The sequence below is a fragment of the Desmodus rotundus genome, chromosome 4 (genome assembly GCF_022682495.2).
Source record: "Desmodus rotundus isolate HL8 chromosome 4, HLdesRot8A.1, whole genome shotgun sequence".
Lineage (NCBI taxonomy): Eukaryota > Metazoa > Chordata > Mammalia > Chiroptera > Phyllostomidae > Desmodus > Desmodus rotundus.
The window spans coordinates 158,012,285-158,034,550 of NC_071390.1; the positions used below are offsets into that span (position 1 = coordinate 158,012,285).

A 22,266-nucleotide genomic window follows, 5' to 3' on the forward strand; every position below is an offset into this window, starting at 1 on the left:
TGGACTCAACATGTAGGGTTAATTCTTACATGTGCCCTAGATGGGGATCGAACCCACAACCTTGGTAAATTGGGACAACACTCCAGCCGACTGGGACACCTGGCCAGGGCTGGTTGGTTGTCTGTTTAAAAAATGATCCCAGTGTTATCAGTTTTTATAACTAAGTTTCATACTTCCTAATTAAAATGGCCTTAGCAAGCTCAGCAGACATCCTAACCCACAATACAAACATCCGGGGACAGGCCGTTTATGAAACACTGAAAACATATTTCTCTGTGATTTCTACAAATAGCAGGTGAGATTTAAAGTGTGTCTTAGAATTTAGGTGAGTGCGGAGGAGAAGAGGAGTTGGGATTGTCCTTTTAAGGACAGGACAAGGCAGTATGTAAAGAGAAAGGACAAGATACAAAGAAAAATAATACCGTTGCCTTTTCTCTTCTCGAGACAAATATTTTCTGATTTTGGAATTTAATAGGCTTTTTTCCCTCCCCTGGTTCTGTGGCCAGAATATCTGTGGGGAAGAGAATGAAATGCTGTTTATAACAATCAAATTTCCTTAAATAATAACCAGGGTGAAGAGGAAGGGCCAGTGGACACTCTCATACAATACTGTTGAGAATTAAAATAGCAGTGGTATTCCTGATATGGCTCTGAGATGCAAATTAAAAACCCTAAAAATGTGCATCCCCTTGGGGCTTTATCCAGAGAATAAAGTTTGTACAGAGATCTAACTACAGAGAGGGTTTATCACAGGTTGTTTCTGACAGGAAAATATTAAAAACCACCTAAATTCCAAAAAAAAAAAAGAACACTGGTTAAACAAACAAAAATTATATCTGTGCATGGGAGAATGATGCCACCATTTAAAAAGATGTTAAGATAATTATCTAATGACATGGAAAGCTGTTGTAGTGGATATTGACTGTTTGTATCTATCCAGAATTCCTTCTATGGTAACAGACCCACCTCTACCTTTTGGGAAACTGTCCACTTCCTGCCTCAGTCCACGTGGCTTGGGGCAGAGCTGAATCTTCCCCAGTGCAGAGGTGAGCAAGGAACTAAGGCCTGACCAATAAGAGTATCATATCTCCTGGCAATCAGAACCAGTTTCAAGATGTTTGTTGTTATTCTATAAAAAGTCACGCTCTTTAATTGCGGTTGCTAAGCTGATAGAAAGGAAACTTGAAGCTGTTAGTGGTTTCTTTGCTCCCACATGAGAAAATGCCATCACGGAGGAAAATGGAGTCTAGAGAGAGAAGAAAACAGAATCTAGAGAGAGAAAAAAATAGATTTCTGGTGTTGTTTGAGCATCTGGATCTAGCCAGGTCTAAAGCTAGGCTCTATTCTTGGACTTTTTATTTACTTATGTGAGCCAAAATCTTCTAGCTTTTGCTTAAGTCCGTTTGAGTTGGGCTTCTGTCTTTTGCAACAAGAGTCCTAATTTTCATATTTACAATAGGGCAAAGGAAGTTGGTTGCAAACAGTATGCACAATAAGATTGAGATTTTTGTTCTATAAACATGCTTTTTATTATGTACACAATAGAACATATACTGGAAGGACACTTCCCCAAATTGTTACGGTTATTTTGTGGTGGCGGGGTAATTAGTGATTCGTACTTTTTTTCATTTTTGCCTATTTCTATTTTCCAATGTCTCTATGATAAAAATATGACATAATATGGGAAAAGTCTAAAAAATTAGATGCAAAGGATTCTTGAGAGTTCTATTCAGCCATCTCCACCTCTTGCACTCTGATGGTTGTAACCCAAACCATTCTTCACCTGTACTGCAGTAATAAGTTTCCGCTGGACACACCTGCTCACACAGGTAGAAACTACATTTCTGAACTTCTCTTGCAACTAGCTGTGGTCATGTGACTAGGTTTTCAACAATGGAACAAGAGCAGAATTGATATATCCAACTTGTGTTACTTGCTTAACATCTTCCTTTTCTTTCTTTGGTGTTTTCCATAAGCTGGAGTGTAGAGGGGGAGCTGAGTAAGCTTTGACCATAAAGGAAGGGAAACACCTTGCAGGACGGAGAAACAATACGGAAGAAATCTGGGTCTCTGAGTGAAATTGTGAAGCAGAGCTAATATATTCTTATTCGGTTTAAATAATAAATTCTAATTCTGTTTAAATCAGTCAGTCAATTTCAGTTGTTTAAAACTATGAATGCTGACTGATAGAGCAGACAGATAGGTATCAGGGGTTCATGAACTGCTTCCTGTATACAAAGTATTTGACACACACACACACACACACACACACACACACATGCACCTGCACCATCACAGAGTGCTTTCTGGGGAGAGGTTCCATAGCCCGCGTCCAGGGAGTCCGTACTACGACTGGGTATATGTGTTTGAGGGAAGACGGTGCCATTTGTCCATCCCAGACACAAGTGCATTATAGTTCAATCTTTGCCACTTTGGAGACAAAATGTTTCACGTGGAAATGCAGAAAATTTTAATTTCAAACCAAACCACACTGGTTTAAACAAGGAGATGTAGAGACAACACAAAGAGGGTCAAGAAAAAGGAGAGAGCTCTGGAGAAAAGCTGGTATTATGAAGATAACCCCACGCCTGGAGAGGAGGACCTAAATGCCTTCAGGCTGAGTCGAATAGCAAATCATCTGATCAGGAATTCCAAGGATCTCTGTAGTTGAAACACAGACTAGCAAGCAACTAATAAGACAGGTCTGCTGACAGCAGATAAAGATTTGAGGCCGTGTCAAAATAATATGCCGGTAAGCCAGCCAGGCTTGCCATTTTCCAGAACGAGGCTAAGAAAATTAACTGGAGAGAGAGGCTGACACTGGTCAGAACCAGGCATTAACTCTTATGTTAATTCAAGTTGAACAAGGTGATTAAATGAATAGTCACAGAGAACTGCCTACTGGTATGTAAGCAGAAATCTACATATTAATTGTTTGGGTTCAAAATGCAGCAATTTCCAAGTGATCAAGGTCAGTTATCAACAATGGTAAGTCTGGTTGGTAGTAAGTATCCTTGATAAGATGCAATGAAAATGCCACTTCACTTCTGTGGTCTTCCTCCCCAGAACTCACCATCTCAGTCTAATTATGAGAAACACAGCAGACAAATCTCAATTGAATAAGATATTCTACAAAACATCTGACCAGTACTCCCAAAAGTGGCAAAGCCATCAAAAAACAAGGGAAGTCTGAGAAACTGTCACAGCCCAGAGGAGACTAAGAAGACATGGTAACTAAATGTAACATGGTGTCCAAGCTAGGATCTTGCAACAGAAAAAAGACATTAGGTAGGAATGCAGGAAATCTGAATAAAGTATGGACTTCAGTTAGCAATAAGGTATCAATATTATTCATTAATAGTAACAGATGCACCATACTAATAAGATAATAATAATAGGGGAAACTGGGTGTTGGGTATATATGAAGTTACCATATACTATCTTTACAGTTTTCCTATAAATATAAAAATGCTATAAAAATATAAAATTTATACCCTGGCTGGGTGGCTCAGTTGGTTGAGGAGTCATCCCATAGGCGAAAAGGTTGCGGATTTGATCCCTGATGGGGGCACATACTAGGTTGTGTGTTTGGCCCCCTGTCGGGGAGTGTACGAGAGGCAACTGATCGATGTTTCTCTCTCACACTGATGTCTCTGCTTCTCTCTCTTTCCCTTCCTCTCTCTCTAAAATCAATAAACATATACTCAAGTGAGGACAATAGACACATATTGTTTATTTGTTTAAATGCAGTTTTATTTTACTTACTAACTTTGAGTGAGTTAGCCTTTCTGTGCCTTATTGGCCTCTTCTGTAAAATTAGAATACAGCATGGGCAAAAGTAGGTGTACAGTTGTGAGTCCCTGAAACACAGAGTTTATTCTTGTATCATTATTTATTAATTACTGTATTATTTCCATACTAACAATTATAAACCTAGTTTTGCCCAACCCAGTATAATAGCAGCAATCTAACTCACAAATTTGTTGTGAATACCAAGTGAGTTAATATACTAAAGTGCTTAGAACAGTGTCTCCCAGAGAGTAAGCACCCAGTCAGTATTAACTGTATTACTGTATTATATTATTATTTTTGGACATTTGTAAAGTACAGTCATACTTTATGCATATTTATTAAAAAATAGTCTGGCACAAAAGTCTAACTTTATAAACAAAATTTGAAGTGAATTTACCCCAATTGTGTAATTTTTCAAAGCTGGCACACGGAGTGCAGTGTGAGCTGTGTTTGTGTCGTGGTCACGTGGTGGGCCACGTGTAGACCCTGCTGACCCTGTTCAGTATCCATCGTTGAGTTAAGGTCTTAGGAACCTCGAGTTCACATAAAAAGTGACAACTTTTTTAGTTAGGGTCTAAAATTCCTCATGGTGTAAAAAACCTGAAGTTTGTATTTTAATACCGAAGTAATGACTTAGATGACTCCCGTGGAGAAAAGGTGGCTAGACAACAGGCCCGAGAGCAAAGTGAAGAGAAGGGAACTCTCACATCACTTAGACCTGTGGCGGCGGGAACTGCCGCAGGCCAAGGCTCGGGCAGACATTCCTTCCGGCTAGCACACAACTGATCAAATATACCGCCAACCTGTGATGCCTCCTGAGTCCTGCTTTAAACGGTCCAGACCCACCGCAGGTGTTAGGGTTCTGCGTGTGTAAAACTACCCAGCAGTCTCCCCTTTTTCTAATTAGTGAAAACTTCAGTCCCAGAGGTCTTCCCTTCTCCAACTGAAAATGTCATTCTAAGTTTTGATATCTAAATAATAAATATTATTACTGTCTAAATTAGAAATTCTCTATATGTCATACGTATTCCCCATTGTCTTTAACATTTTAAGATATCAATCTATAGTATACTCATAAAACAACTATTTGTTATATTTGTTATTATTTGCAAAAATGGAGACAACTGTACTTGAACATTAAAAAAAAGAATCATTCCCAAGTTATGTACAAAAATTTGATGAATATCTGTGTAGCTTCTTTTGACATTAACAGTGATAATTTCTGATTTGTTTATAGTAGAAGGGCAACTACCTAGACAGACTGCTCACTTAATCAAAAAGCTGGGGGCAAATAAATGTATCCCCCCTTATGACAAAAATCAAAGACTCAGAGCCAGAGGACTAAAGGGAGATGTAAGAATTAGATATATTTAATCTAGAAAAAGTGGAGAAGTAAAAGTATTCACACAAATGACATTTCTAAAATGTTTGTGTTTTGCAATAAGATGTTAAGATAGAAATTTTAAAGCCTTGGACAAATTAAATTGCTTTGACATATTTCCCCTCTTATATCTAAAAATCAGAGACAATTTAAGTACATTCTATTTTTGAAATAGTACCTTAGAAATAGTTTGGTTACTATAGATGTGAACTGTTAACTCCCATTTTTTTATTTACGTTATCAATCTTCTTGACCAAAATTTTTAAAACAACTATATTTCAGATTTTCTAAAACATCATCTTCTGCCCGGGCGGTATAGGTCAGTGGATTGAGTGCAGGCTGTGAACCAAAGGGTTGTAGTGTTCGATTCCCAGTCAGGGCACATGCCTGGGTTGTGGGCCGGGTCCCCAGTGGGGACACATGAGAGGCAGCCACACATTGATGTTTCTCTCCCTCTCTTTCTCCCTCCCTTCCACTCTCTAGGAATAAATAAATAAAATCTTAAAGAAAAAATCAAAACATCATTTTCTTATATGTATGTCTCCTACAAATAAAAATACCAATTTTATATTCTTGAAGTATGCACATAGCCAGCCACCTCAGTAAAAAAAAGGCAACCTTTTTCTTTTATAATGAATGTCCCAACAAGATGATATTTCAATATGACTACTAAAGAATAGAGTAATTTAATTTCAGTAATCATTAGGTATGCAAACTACCTTTGTTGTAAGGAATTATAGTAACCAATGTCTGTATATAATCTTTCCAAGATTATTCATATATACAAATTTTATAATTGCATGTGTAAAATCTCTCCAAGTTGTAGATACATGTTCAGAGTTTTATAATTTATGCTGGTAAATGAATGGTTTGTTTCGTCTAATTTTGTTAAAATCTTCTTTATACATTGTATTGATTTTCAAATGGACAGATGATTACTCTTCAGTTTCCCACAAAAATAATAAACCCTGAACCTTTTACTATATACATTATTCTCCTATGGCAACAAGTCTCAAAAAAAAAAAAAAGAAACAAACAAAAAAAGAAAAAAGAAAGAAACCCCAAAACAATGGAAGCACATTAACTCAATTGATCTCTATATTAAATTAGTTTCTCCTATTCCCTCAAGATAATGCCAAGTCATGAACTAATTAAATTTTTTTTAAATGAAATACACTAGTTACCTATGTAAAGATATCCCTTCTCTCCATTACACAAATGATTATAGATGACTGGTCTTTATGTGTTATTATTCCAACACCACAGTTCATAATTCCATGTTCTGAAGGTTAGAAGAAAAGGTGGTAAATATCCCCAAGTAAGATATATTTGAATATATGAACTCATTTTGTCCCCATCTCATATGTTAAAAAGAGAAAAAACCCATCATCAAACTACACAAATGGTAAGCTATTTGCACCTTTAAATATTTGGAAATATTTGAGTGTAGATGAATCAGAAAGATGACTTTCATGGTCTAACTTGTTACATAATATACTACTGCAGGATGCTACTCATTAAAAAGAAAATCCACTTCAAAGATAAAGTCAGGTTCCAAGGATGAATACAGATAAAATCATTATAAAATTTCCATTGTTTTATTTTCTCTCTTCAAACTCATTTCCCCTTCTTCTTGCCCCCTCTTCACCAGCTGACCACATGTAACCCCTCCACATTCCCTTGAACTCTCCTCAAGGAATGTCCCTCCTTTCCCTAAACAGCACAATTTTCGGTGAAGTGAAGGTAACAGGAATTAGTAGCTGTCATCTTAGAAAGAGACATGTTACTGTATTCTCTGTATTAGTCTGGAGAGCTGCAACATAGACAAGACAAAGAGAAATTGCCATAGAAAAATACTATTGACAACCACATGGTGTGCAAAAAATACTGATAACTACAGTGGTATCTCCTTGTAAAAGCTTTCATTTTCATTAAGACTTTAAAAGGATTCTATAATCTGTTGCAAACTAAAATGTCATAAAAATTGTACTGTAGAGATGTCTTTGATAGTTTTCCTATGATTAAGGAAGGTAAAAGAATGAGGCAAACTGCAAGGCAGTGATGCATAAAACTGCTACTATGCTTTTCAACACAGAGCCAGATCTATATACGGAACACAAGGTATTTCAAAATGAATGCTATTTGTTGTCTTTGTAATTTTACACAATTAAAATTAATTAGAATATTTTTTAAATCCCAAAACTACCACATATGCATACCAAAATATTATACATGTGTATGTATGTAGAGGTATGTATATAATATTAATACTAATGATAATATTATTAACTTATTTTAAAACATTATAGAGAATATATCCCCACACCCCATTTCTAACAGTAAGAAAATAATCAACCTGCATGAACTGGAATCAGATTCATTTTCTTCTTCACTAGTGCCATCCTCCACTTCTGGTCTATCCAGCCAGTGTGCACCGCCACAGTCTTCTGCCGTAAACTCAAATGCAGGGACTTCAGAGGTGGATGCCATTGGCCAAGAAGGTGAACTCTGAAAATCCAGTTGGCTGGACCTTCGGTAACCAATTGAAGCCAAAGGCAGCTGCAGGCTACATGGATCTAAAAACTTTCTCCCACCGTTTGCTCCAGTCTGTCCTCGATTCCAGAATTCTCCCTGCTGGCTGTCAACTGCAGAATTAGGAGATGATGCTTGATGGCCAAACCACCTCCATCTGATTTTCAAAATCTGCTTCACATCAAACTCTTTACGAGAACCAGACATCCTCAGAGAAACCAAGTGATTGTCTAGGCAACGGGCAAAAAGCACTGCACAGAGATTTGTGCATCCAACCTAGACAAGAGAAGTATATGCCCTGCTGTACACAATAAACAGATTGAAAGGAAAATAAATCACATTCACATATATATCTGCATTCACTTTTATACCACTATATCAGATTATAAAGAACAAAGGATAATGCATAAAGATGAAACACGGTGGAACATTCCGTTCAATCAGAGCAAACTCTCACCCACCTATCCTGAAGCAGCTAGACCACTTTCCCCTGCTCTCCCTTCCCATACCGACCATTAGCTCTCTCAAACACTGACAGCATTCATTAAAGTCCTTTCAAATGCAGAACACTACCCCCTTTCCTTAAACCACAAATGACAGAGACAGAAAGCACTATCCTCTCGCAGTATCTGTCTTTGCTGCTTAGTGTATTAACTCTTCTATTGCTGAAATGAGACATTTGTTCCACAGCATTTTTCTTTGTACTTAAAAATCACTGTAAAACTAAAGTGTTTCTATTTTTACATTAAGTTCCCAAAGGAAATGTCACAAAAAACAATGTTTCTTTTTAATACGCATTTTTTTAAATTAGATGAGTTATAGTGGTTTTTCACGCAGTGCTCTTTGAATTGGAGATGGGGAGGGAGGAAGAGAACAAAGGTGAGGCTCCAGTTTGTTGCTTCCCACCTCTGTCTTCTCACTTCAGGAAGGGAATGCACCGAATTAATACAGTATGATTCTGGGTAAGATGTCATTTGAGTGAAGAATAAGGAGAAGAAAAAAGTGAAAAACTACAAAGGATCAAAATATAGCACTAGCTATTTTTCTTCAACTAAATAACATGTGGCCAATATTGCTCTAAAATTAGGACTGGGCTATGATCTAGTCTAGTAATGATCAAATTTCTATGATCATTATGATAATTTAAATATAAAAAACATTTTTCAGGGTGCTCAATATCTAACAGTATATCAGATATTTCACTCAAAAGGCAATGCCTTTTATCAACTGACCAAGAAAATAAAAAGCTGCTTTGGAGGTTTAAAATACATCACGAGGCATGTATCTATATATGTTAACATCATACACCTCTTTAGGAAAATAAAAATTATTCAGAGAAAGAAGAATGAGAGGCATGAAAAGCCCTATATGATTGTATGCTCAATACTGTAGGACAAACAATAAATACTATAAGAACGAGGAAGGAGATGTCAGGATGGTATGGGATGGTATGGGCCAGTTCCATTGGAGAGAAGGCTTCCAAGAGTAGGAAGAAGTTGAATAGACAGAATGATGATCGAATTTATACAGGAGGAAAGACATTTTTTAAAAAAGTATGAAGGGAGCATGGTGACAAAGAAAGAAGGAAATGTTATTTTAATCAGCCAGCCAGACATACCTAATTAATTTTAAGGAGTAGTAAGAGAGAAAGTGGGATGACTACGATGAGATAAAATGCCTTGAGCATGCAGCAAAGATGTAAAGACTAGCGGGCAATATTAAGCAGACTGTGGAGCAGGGCAGGCCTGTAGGGAATTAATCAGTCTGGCAGCAGTATGCAAGATGCCTGAGAAAGTGAAAGGACACTTTCCTCTCACCTCTGTGAGGTTCCTTATCAACACCCTTCTAACTTCACTCCAACTATCCAACTTTATTTTCCAACACAGACTTAACCGTTTCATCTGTCAAGACAGTGTCTACACAATGTTGCTTCCTCTTTTATATGCTGTTTGTGTTCCAGTTTCTGTGGTTTTAAAATCCTGCTCATCCTTCAAGGTTTAGCATAGGTAAAGTCTTAGAAAGACTTCAGTTACCCTAACCCTGTGGGTCTCATCAAGGATAGCACCAACACCAAACCCCGCCCTGCCACATCACCAAAAGTGCTGGAATTGGGGTGGAATGCTGTTTGTTGGAATGACCAAAGAGTGCTATGGGCACTGAGTGGGCAGGGGCCAGAGATGGTAAACATCTTGCAGTGCATGGCATACACCCACACAATGAAGAAATGCCACTGCGGTAGTCCATGATGATCTTGTCACCACTGTCTTCATTCAAATAACTATTTACCAAGCATTTGTATGTACTGGCACCATAAGAAATAGGACAACGAGTAACAAACAAATCTTTTTAAAAGAGGATTTAAACAGACTCTGGCAAGGAAAGGATAATTAAATGAACATTACATTACAAATGAAGACTGCATTTTGATAAATTCAGTTTTATGTAATTTTTAATTGGATTCAATCTATCAATGTAAGAGCATTTATCAGAGATTCTACTTACAATGTACTAGCTCCAAAACCTAGAATACCTTGACTGACTGTGGAAGCCTGAACTCAAGAGTGGAACTTCATTAAAGGCTACTGAGATGCCAGACAATTCTCAATATAATGCAGAGAAGAAATCCAAAAACTTAAGGCGATATGCATGTTAAAATATTAAACCATGTCCCCACTCCCAAGAGGGCCCAAAGACCCTTTCCACCAAGATATAAAGATATACATTAAACATAGATCTCTTTAAGGTGGTAGTAGTAGTGGCTGCTCTGAATAGTCTAGAGATGGGGCTGGGAGATTAACCATTGGAATAGGTGTCCTGATTTTACAGGAATCTCAACCTGGATCTCAGGTTGACAAAGGCCAAGTTGCAGCACTTAACTGACACTATCAATATATATATATATCCAAACTTTTGTATCAGTAAACTTTTACTGTGTGCTTTTTTTTTTTTTTTTACCAAGACCTTTATTTTGTCAATCTTCTTCCACTCATTCTCCCTGGTAATCAATGTTGACAGGCTGATGGGAAGTCTTTCACATCTTTCTTCATGTTTATAAAATCATATACAAACTTACATATACATATATAGGAGTTTTGTTATTGTTTATGAAAGAGACAACATATTGTATATATCTTTTTGGCATTTTGTTTTTCTAAATTATATGTATACACATAAATGAACTAATCACGATCTTTTTAACACTTGTATAATATTTCATAATTGTAAAATACAATTTATTAAACTATCTCCTTGCTAATGGGCATTTGAGTTGATTTCAGGTTTTTGTTTTATGTTACTAAAATAATGTTGAAATAAAAATACAGGTGAGGCTTTTATGTCTATGGAACTTACTCCCAGGAATGAAATTGCTGGGTTGAAGGTATGTGTATTTTATATTTAAGTACATAATTTACTTCCCTAAAATTCACATTTCCCAAACTAGAGAGAACATACCCTTCTACTCTATTTTCTTTTTTAAAATATATTTATTGATTATGCTATTACAGTTGTCCTATCCCCCCCCCACTCCACTCCATCCTGCCCATCCCCTCCTTCCCACATTCCCCCCCTATAGTTCATGTCCATGGGTCATACTTATAAGTTCTTTGGCTTCTACATTTCCTACACTATTCTTACCCTCCCCCTGTCTATTTTCTACCTACCATTTATGCTACTTATTCTCTGTACCTTTTCCCCCTGTCTCCCCCTCCCACTCCCCTGTGGATAACCTTTCATGTGATCTCCATTTCTGTGGTTCTGTTCCTGTTCTAGTTGTTTGCTTAGTTTGTTTTTGTTTTTGTTTTAGGTTTGGTTGTTAATAACTGTGAGTTGGCTGTCATTTTTACTGTTCCTATTTTTTATCTTCTTTTTCTTAGATTAATCCCTTTAACATTTCATATAATAAGGGCTTGGTGATGATGAACTCCTTTAACTTGGCCTTATCTGAGAAGCACTTTATCTGCCCTTTTCACTTTATCCTAAATGATAGCTTTGCTGGATAGAGTAATTTTGGATGTAGGTCCTTGCCTTTCATGACTTTGAATATTTCTTTCCAGCCCCTTCTTGACTGTAAGGTCTCTTTTGAGAAGTCAGCTGACAATCTTATGGGAACCTCTTTGTAGGGAACTGTGTCCTTATCTCCTGCTGCTTCTAAGATTCTCTCCTTATCTTTAATCTGAGCTAATGTAATTATGATGTGCCTTAGTGTGTACCTCCTTGGGTCCAGCTTCTTTGGGACTCTCTGAGCTTCCTGGACTTCCTGGAAGTCTATTTCCTTTGCCAGATTAGGGAAGTTCTCTTTCATTATTTGTTCAAATAAGTTTTCAATTTGTTGCTCTTCCTCTTCTCCTTCTGGCACCCCTAGAATTCGGATGTTGGAATGTTTAAAGATGTCCTGGAGGTTCCTAAGCCTCTCCTCGCTTTTTGAATTCTTGTTTCTTCATTCTTTTCTGGTTGGATGTTTCTTTCTTCCTTCTGGTCCACAGCGTTGATTTGAGTCCCAGTTTCCTTCTCATCACTATTGGTTCCCTGTACATTATTTTCCTTTGTTTCTCTGAGCATGGCCTTCATTTTTTCATCTAATTTGCAACCAAATTCAGCCAATTCTGTGAGCTTCCTGATTACCAGTGTTTTGAACTGTGCATCTGATAGACTGACTATCTCTTCACTGTTTAGTTGTATTATTTCTGGAGCTTTGATCTGTTCTTTCATTTGGGCCATTTTTTTTTGTCTTGGCATGCCTGTTACTTTAAAGGGGCAGAGCCTGAGGTGTTCACCGGGGCGGGGTAATGCTGGTCGCTGTGCGGTGACTCTGTATGTGGGAGAGGGGCCGAGAGGGAGCAATGGCACCTGCTCCACTCTTTGCCAGATTTCAGTCACTCCCTCTGCTACTCACAATCAAATTGGGCCCCTCTGGTGCTGCCTCCCGAGTGGGTGGGCTTGTGCATGCTCTAGGCCCCTGTGGGACTCTCCAACAAACTCACCTGTGAGGCTGGCAGTTTCTCCCACTGCCGCCCCAACCCCCACAGGTGTTTTCAGTCAGAGGTTTGAGGCTTTATTTCCCCGTGCTAGAGCCCTGGGTTGAGTGGTCTGCTTCGATCCCTCGCCTTTCCTGCGGTTTATCTATGTGCGAGTGTGGGGCTGCAGGGTCTGCTAGCTCTCCCACTGCCTGCCCTGTTCATTCCACAATCTGCCACCTCTCTCGGTGTGGCTGCGTTGCCACGAGTTCCCTCCGCCCTGGCTGCCCGTCTCTGCCCCTCCTACTGGTCTGGATGAATGTTTTTTGCTTTATCTCCTTGGTTGTTGGACTTCCGTGTAGTTTTTCTGTCAGTTCTGGTTGTTTTTTGTTTTTAAATTGTTGTTGTCCTTCTTTTGGTTGTGCGAGCAGGCGCAGTGTGTCTACCTATGCCTCCATCTTTGTCGGAACTCTCTAATCTGTCTTCTTAGACCCAACAGTCAACATGGGTATTATCATTATTTTATCCCCAGATGACTGCTGGGCTTGAGTGTATTTTCACAGGCTTATTGGCCATTTTGACTTTCAGTTTTCTGAACTGTGTATTTACATTCTTAGACTTTTTTTTCTCTTAGGCTGTTTGTCTTTCCCTTATCACTATCTAGAAGCTCATTCTACATTGCAGACATCAGCTCTACCTACTTGTTTTGCAAACAATTTTTTCTAATCTATTTTCCAAATGGATAGCAACTAGTGCCTGCACCTTTAAAAACACTTTAAAATTGAAGTTTAACATTCAATAGAAAAGTGTACGAGTTACAATGGGAGAGCTCAGTGAATCCGCACAGTATGACCCGCGCCAGGCTAAGGAAGGCACTCAAGAGGTCTTCATCATGCTGTACCTCAAAAGGCAGTCACCATCTTTTGCATAAAATAATTTTACTTGCTTTTGGACTTCATATAAATGTATTTTTTTACCATTGTTTTGAAATTAATCTGTGTTGTTATCAGTAGCAGCTGATAGCTGGATTTTATGGCTATATAGTATTCAACTGTATAAATATATGACCAGCAAAATCTATTCTATTGCTGATAGACATTTGAGTTGTTTCTAGCTTTGGACTTCTGCAAGTAATGCTATGAAGATTCTTGTATATGTTTTCCAGTATACATGTACACATGAACAGAAACAAAACTGCTAGATCGTAAGGTATGCATATGTTCATCTTTGATCGCTCTTACCCATTAACACTTCCACCAGCTGCATATAGGAATTCCAGTTATTCCACATGCAGCCAACACTAGTATTGTCAGATAGCCTTAGTCTACAGGTTTACATAATAGAATGGCTGATTCTACTTTGGAATGGTGTTTTCATTTAATGTTTATATACCTTTGAGAATCTAATGAAAGCTGTAGATGTAACTTTGTGAATTTATTTCATTTTATTTTATTTTAAATATATTTATTGATTATGCTATCACAGTTGTCCCATTCCCCCCCACTCCACTCCATCCTGCCCACCCCCTCCCTCCCACATTCCCCCCCTATAGTTCATGTCCATGGGTCATACTTATAAGTTCTTTGGCTTCTACATTTCCTACACTATTCTTACCCTCCCCCTGTCTATTTTCTACCTACCATTTATGCTACTTATTCTCTGTACCTTTTCCCCCTGTCTCCCCCTCCCACTCCCCTGTGGATAACCTTTCATGTGATCTCCATTTCTGTGGTTCTGTTCCTGTTCTAGTTGTTTGCTTAGTTTGTTTTTGTTTTTGTTTTAGGTTTGGTTGTTAATAACTGTGAGTTGGCTGTCATTTTTACTGTTCCTATTTTTTATCTTCTTTTTCTTAGATTAATCCCTTTAACATTTCATATAATAAGGGCTTGGTGATGATTAACTTCTTTAACTTGACCTTATCTGAGAAGCACTTTATCTTCCTTTCCATTCTAAATGATAGCTTTGCTGGATAGAGTAATTTTGGATGTAGGTCCTTGCATTTAATCTTGGGTAATGGAATTATGATGTGCCTTGGTGTGTTCCTCCTTGGGTCCAGCTTCTTTGGGACTCTCTGAGCTTCCTGGACTTCCTAGAAGTCTATTTCCTTTGCCAGATTAGGGAAGTTCTCTTTCATTATTTGTTCAAGTAACTTTTCAATTTGTTGCTCTTCCTCTTCTCCTTCTGGCACCCCTATAAGTCGGATGTTGGGACGTTTCCAGATGTCCTGGAGGTTCCTAAGCCTCTCCTCGCTTTTTGAATTCTTGTTTCTTCATTCTTTTCTGGTTGGATGTTTCTTTCTTCCTTCTGGTCCACAGCGTTGATTTGAGTCTCAGTTTCCTTCTCATCACTATTGGTTCCCTGTACATTTTCCTTTGTTTCTCTTAGCATAGGCTTCATTTTTTCATCTGATTTTTGAACAGATTCAACCAATTCTGTGAGCATCTTGATAACCAGTGTTTTGGACTGTGCACCCGATAGGTTGGCTATCTCTTCCTCGCTTAGTTGTATTTTTTCTGGAGCTTTGAAGTGTTCTGTCATTTCGGCCATTTTTGTGTGTGTGTGTGTGTGTTGGTGCGTCTGTTACTTTAAGGGGCGGAGCCTTAGGTGTTCACCAGGGCAGGGTAATGCTGGTCGTTGGGCTGTGACGCTGTACATGTGGGAAGGGCCGAGAGGGAGCAATGGCACCCGCCTCCTTCTCTTCCGGATTTCAATCTTTCACTCTGATACCCACAATCAAACTGGGCCCCTCTGGTGCTGGTTCCCGAGTGAGTGGGCCTGTGCACACTCTAGGCCCCTGTGGGTCTCTCCAACGACCTCTGCCCTGAGGCTGGGAGTCTCTCCTGCTGCCCGAGCTGGAACCCTGGGTTGTGCAGTCTGCTTCGCTCCCTGCCATTTGTCCGGTTTATCTGTGCACGAATGTGGGGCCGCGGGGTGCTACCCACTGCTCTGCCTGCCCCACTCTCCACCACTCTGAGTCCAGCCCTCTCGGTTTATCTGTGCGCGAATGTGGGGCCGCAGGGTCTGCTAGTGGTCAGACTGCCTGCCCCGTTTGTCCCACACTCCGCCAGTCTCGGTCCCGCCACAGCCACGTGAGTCCTCTCCACCCCGGTGCCTGTCTCCGCCCCTCCTACCGGTCTGGATGAATGTTTATTTTTTATTTCCTTGGTGTCGGACCCCCTTGCTGTTCGATTCTCTGTCAGTTCTGGTTGTGCGAGGAGGCGCAGTGTGTCTACCTACGCCGCCATCTTGGTTCTCCAACTTTGTGAATTTAAAAGATGACACTACTGCCCTGGCTGGTGTGGCTCAGTGGATTGAGTGCTGACCGACGAACCAAAGGGTGACTGGTTCGATTCCCAGTCAAGGCACATGCCTGGGTTGTGGGCCAGGTCCCCAGTAGGGGGTTCATCAGAGGCAACCACACATTGATGTTTCTCTCCCTCTTTTTCTCCCTCCTTTCCCCTCTCTCTAAAAATAAATAAATAAAATCTTTAAAAGAAGATGACATTACTACAAGAGCAACACTGAAATGTCATTATGGTAGATGCAGATGAGCTCACTTCAACAGTGTGGCTTCACCCAACAATGTAAATCTCAGCCATTCAGTAACTGCTTTATATGGGTGATCATTGCTGTACAAACCTCTCTTCACCTAGAGTTTTCAAGACAGCAGTGTTTGTTTTATGAGTAATCAATTTTTAAAAAAGATTTTATTTATATTTAGAGAGAGGGGAAGGGAAGGAGAGAGGGAGAGAAATATCAATGTGTGGTTGCCTCTTGTGTGCCCCCCACTGGGGACCCAGCCTGCTACCCAGGCATGTGCCCTGACCAGGAATTGAACCAGCGACCATTCGGTTTGCAGCCTGCACTCAATCCACTGAGCTACACCAGCCAGGGCTCAATTTTAATGAATCTATTCCTATAGTTTTAGGGATGTAATATATATATTACATCCCTAAACACATCAAGAATTAATTTTACTGTACTAACCCAGCAGCACTTCGCACTTCAAGTTTTCCCTCAACTATAACAAGAATGAGTGACAACACATTAGAAGAATCCTTTAAAGTTTGGCAATCCTGGGATACTTCCAAAAATTTGTCAAATTAAGTCTTTTATCAGACTATCTCATTTTTAAAAATTGAAAAACAATATAACTCCCCTAAAATTTAAATTCCACTAATATTTAAAAAATGTATAATAGCAGAAAATGTCAGTTTATTTACCCAGGTAAGATGAGATTTACCTAGGTAAGATGAGATTTGAAATTTAATTTTAATTCCAGAAATACACCAGATATTCTGTACCTCTTCTCCAAACTCATAAAAATAAAACATTATAAATGCAAAAAAAAATCCAGGATTTATGTTAATTCAATAACTGTACTTTATGCAGAAAGAACTCAAAGATGAGACAATAGCAAAATCCATCAGGGCACTATATCTCTAACAACCTGTATAGTGAACGGCATTCAAGTAGTTACTGAACTGAACTCAGAGGATAAATGAATAAATTAATGGCACAGATGTTGATTTGGAAGATCTGAAAATCTAGCAGAAGAGGGTCTTGAATAATAACCTTACTGAATTATCAAGGATAAAGTATGTCCTTTATCTGAGGGAGGATGAGGTTCTTGATTTGCAGATTTAGAGGTATGGGGCAAAATAAATTAACTTGGAAACAGTGAAGAATGGATTTGTGAGGGAAGATAACACCAGCAGGGAAACCAGTTAGAAAACTCTTCAAGGTGACAGGTATAGTTTAACCTTGGCTAGAGGCAACAGGATCTGACAGTAGAATGGATGGTAGGAGATGTTATAGGGACAGACATTATGGGATGTCTGTGGCAAATAGAAAAGTTGACAGCATTTCAAACCTGGTGACTGGCAGAAGAATGGTAACACTGGCATAAACAGGAAAGTAGGAAGGGCACAAGTTTCAGGAGGATTGAGCGCAGCTTTAGACAAATTTGGTTTTAATTATGTTTCTAGCAACCGAATAGAGAAACAGGGGTCTACAATCCTACCTAGCTTAAAATTAAAATCAATCTATTTAAGAAACCAGAAACTTAAAGCATGGATAAATGAATTTTGGATTCTTAACATTGGTTATTTTTTATCTTTACATTTATTTCCTAATAGGTACCATAAACACACTGCATCGGAATTCCATTATAATGAAAAAAGTTAGAATATACGCTGAAATCTGATACTAAATCGCTTTGTTAAAAATCACTGGGAAATATTTCTGACTTAATTAGTAAACAAAATTTTAAAATAAGTATTGAATTTAAATTCATCTGTAACAGGCTAAGAGATTTAGCTTTGTAAGCTACATGGTAGAGTAAGAAATCAGCAGCCAAAAACTCTGATATACAATGAAAATTGAAGCACAGTTTCATGATAAAAGCCACTAATACAGGGATTCTATTTCTTCGTGTACCTAAAAGAACTGTGATATATACTTATTTGAGATCAAGGTGAAAAAAGTAAGTGGGGCAAATGTTAATTTTTAAACTACGCTGTGTGTCCTTGCCACATGAGCATACAGCACCCTAAACTACTTGCGCAGATAACTCAATAATCTCATTTTAACTACGAAATGTCTGCCTTCTCCCACAGACTAGAATCTCCATGAAGGTTACCGAATAGACTACGGCTTTCAAGGCCCTCAGAGTACAAGAACTGATATTCAATTTTAAAATTACAATACAAAATGGTGATGATATACAGGTGCATGAATGGGATACTACGATAGCTGCAGAGATCAAAGACAAATTTGCAGTCAAGTTGGAACTCCAAGTGTAGTAAAAGCCCACTTGTCAGATGAAACCTACAGTTGGCTCATTAAATGAAAAAGTCAGTACAGGTATCCCCCACTTTTTAAAAGTTCACTTCATGGCATTTTCACTTTTATAAAACATTTACATTAGAACCTATTTTCACTAACTGAAAGAGATCGTAAGAGGATTTTCGCTTTCACAAAGAAAGGCAAAAAGCAAAAATAGCGGTCAGCATGTATTTGGCTGCAAGCTGTTACAGAAGCAGAGGCACTCCCAGCAGGGAGAGCGCCCCGCCAAGCTCCTGCCCTGGGAACTACACTCAGCATCTCTGCACCAACCCGCCAGAGCTTTGAACTGTGTCTGCGAGCATCTGCGCTTTACCTCCATTTATTTTGTGAGTTCCTGCTTCCACTCTATGTTAGTGTTATTTTAGGTTTTATGTATTATTTGGTATAATTTGGTAAGTTATTTTTGAGTCTGGGAACACCACACAAATTTTCTGTACAAATGACTGGTAATTGCATCTTTGCCTCACGCCAGTGGCTGTCAACCTCTTTCATCTCATGGCACACATTAATTACTAAAATTCTGCAGCACACCAAAAAAATTTTTTTCTGATCTGAAAAAAATAAGTATAATTTTGATCCATTCACACCAGACAGTTATTGTTGTGTTGCCTGTGGCCATTTTTTAAAAATTTGAGTCTAAGGGAAAAGGGGTCAGTGCCCCTGACTAAACAGTCAGGTATTACATGCTTTAAAAATTCTTGTGGCACACCGGTTGAAAATCGCTGCCTTACGCCATTTCAGCTTAGAAAGGTTTCATAGGGTAGGCTCTACTTTTGGATAGTGGGGTAAATCTGTAACTGTAAAAATTATGTTGACATGTTAAAACTTATTTTAAACACATAAGTGCACATTTATTCACATATTTTTTCATATAAAGTAAATGCTGTATATTTGATATGGGCCTCCTACTGAGTCTGGGTCTTCTTTCTTGTATAATAAGCCATGCCTACAATGATCCATCATCTTGTGATTTCCACTTATGGTTTCCACAAATGGAGAAAAAATGTAAGAGTACTTCTGAAAGAATATGAATCCATTAGGCCAGTAGTCTGTCCACCATGAGATAAGGTTGGGCCAGACGTAAATTAATCCACTACTTGAAGGAGAAAGTCTTACCATAAAAAAAAGTCAGCGGAAGCAAACAATGTGCTCAGTGATGTGTTAATTTACATTTTAGTGTGAGCTCCTTATTTCCTTGAAAACCACTAATGCTCTAAAACCCAGTTAGCTGTGCGTGGGCACTTTGATGGGCACTTCTCCAGACGTTGATGATTCCCCCACCCTCATCTCTTACAGTTAGTTATCCAACTTGACAGCAAATTTGCTAATAACACATTTACGTTGAGATGTCCCAAAGCATTCAACTTAATTTTCAAAGAAAGAATTCTCTTTTCTTTATACTAATTAACATGTTTACTAATGTTAAAAACAGGTTTCTGAATAAACAAAACTAACTTCTTGGAAGTATCCTACTCAACAGGTAAGCACAGAAGTGCGTGTCTTTTAGGAGCTGCCTACTTAGCCAGGCACATTGGGCTGGCCCTTGGGATTAGTACGCACATTTTACAGAGGAAAGAGAAGCATTAGGTTAAATATGTGACTCTGTTCAGAGGTAGCTAGGTCAGGGTGCTTCTGCTATTATTTTTTCACATTATCACTTGTTAATGGTAGCCTAAATGTTATAGCAGGAAGAGCCCAACAGCTAAATCACCTACCAGCTCACTGGATAATTTGGGCAAATCACTTTACTTTCTTGATCTTTAGCTTACTGTTCAGTAACATGGGGTTAAATAAGTAGCATGTGCAAGTACTGAGTTAAGATCTGGATTTCTAACAGCAGCTACTATTTCCTCAGTGCCTACTAAATGTGCAAGATACTATGTGAAATACTTTGCATTTAGCTGTCACAAAAAGTCTGGCAAACAGGGTAACCCCCCTCCTCCTTACAAATAAGGACGCTGAAGGGAAGTGAGGTTACATATCTCTAGTGAGTAGCAGGGTTCATCTGGGACCAGAACTCACTCCAAAGACTATGTACTTTCAGGTACACCACACTGCGCCTTGTGTTCAAAGTATTCTCATCTGCAACCCACAACTACTTTGTGGGGTGATAGTGCAGGTATTTACCCCCATTGTCCAAATGAGGAAGCATGTTCAGAGTCTAGTTGACTTGTTTAAGGGTAGATATCTAGGGCAGAATAGTAGGGCAGACTTAAATTCTTTACCAATAAGATCTGACCAGACTTAAAGCTAATAGGGCACTTAAAAAGAAGAAAAAAAAACATAGTAAAGAATATATCACTTCTAATATAAAAAAGCCTGTTAAGTTCATCATTATTAAGTGTCAAAATGCCATTTATTCACCAAGCACAAGTGCCTCATAGATTTCTTCCCACTTGGATCCCTCCCAATTTCTGTCACTATTTCTTTTGGGCAAAGTGTTGGCCCACATTAACATTAAAAGGACATTTTCAACTCCCTCAACTCAGCTAAATTGATATGATATGGACTTTTTTACCCCCAAACTCACTTATAAAAGTTATCACATTTGATACAATGAAGACCACAGCTTGATTATAACAAAATGTTTATTTTTTAAAGTAGCCCTTTGACTTGATGATGACAGCTGAAATAAGGATTTCCTTGCCACCATGCCTTAGATTTTGTGAACAAAGCACACATTTGCTGTGGCACAAGGATGAGCACTGTTACAGTGTAAAGACTGTGGCAAACCCCTGCTAAATTTCCTGTTGGCATGTGCTGCGATACCCAACTAACTGTCTTATGTGCCATAAAAAGTAATAGTGTGGATAACCCTAATTTTGTCTTTTACTGACCTGAACCAAATCCAGTAAGTGTTTGGTTCTGGATTTGCTTCTGTGCAGCTGTATGGTGATGGAGGGGGGAAAAGTAATCAATCATGACTCTTAGACACAAATATAATCAAACAAAATTGCCTGGGTCCTCTGCATCCATAATAAGCCAATCACAGATCAGTTTGATTCTGCTGCAGGACCAATTAGATTCTACAAGTTGTATATTATATTAGACAGAACGGCGTTAAGTTGGGTAAGGAAAGGGTAGCAAAGGGCAATGTGTAAGCAATAGGAGAAAAATGTGAAGCACTCTTTCTTAGCTGCTCATAATTAGAAATAGTTAATCACTACAAATGTCAATTAAATCAGTTAACCATTAAAGAAAAGCCTGGCTTGCCCTAAAACTAGACCTAAAAACAAACCAAATATATCCACTGAAAGACTGTTCTATCCTTTAACTCCAGCAAAAAGCAAAATGAGGTATGCTAGTGAGTCCAATGGAGATCTGTGGAGGCCAGAGCTTCTTAGTGTTTAGTTGAACCTAAGGAGGCGACATTTTAGGGTAGTCCTCCCAAACTCCCAATCTCCATTGGGGGTGGGGGTAATACATTTAGAAGGACAAGCTGATTCAGGCCTCTCCAAATGACCATGCTGAATATATCCAGCCATTCTAAACTCCTGTAGAGCACAGAATTGAGTAGTCCTTCTTTCTGCTTATTGGAGAAATATCTCCCCAAAGAAAGGCAAATATTTGGTGGAAATGAGCCAACTAGCCTCAAGTAGAAATCCCCTCTCATCCACTCTCTACACTACAATCAAAGCAACTTTCCAAAGTGCAGTTCTGGACCATATCACTGTTACTTAAAACTGACATTTTTTTGTTCTCAATCACTGCAAGATACATAAAAGCCAAGGTCCTTAGTATGGAATTCAGTGTTTTTAA

The 22,266-nt window shown here is 38.7% G+C and overlaps 1 protein-coding gene across 6 annotated transcripts in view; it reads right to left on the reverse strand.

The window, feature by feature from the left end:
* The window catches only part of KLHL5 (kelch like family member 5), a 65,700-nt gene that overhangs the window by 38,859 nt on the left and 4,575 nt on the right, over positions 1–22,266 (reverse strand). Inside the window, exon 2 of one of the 6 annotated variants that reach the window (XM_045182972.3) lies at positions 7,530–7,981. The exons of 2 other annotated variants lie outside the window; for them this stretch is intronic. In XM_045182972.3, coding sequence (XP_045038907.2) covers positions 7,530–7,912 — 383 coding nt within the window. In that variant the 5' untranslated portion in view covers positions 7,913–7,981. Of the gene's footprint in view, positions 1–6,357; positions 6,379–7,529; positions 7,982–22,266 lie in introns of those variants that run through there. 3 more of the 6 variants (XM_053923324.2, XM_045182974.3, XM_045182973.3) reach the window with 3 other exon arrangements.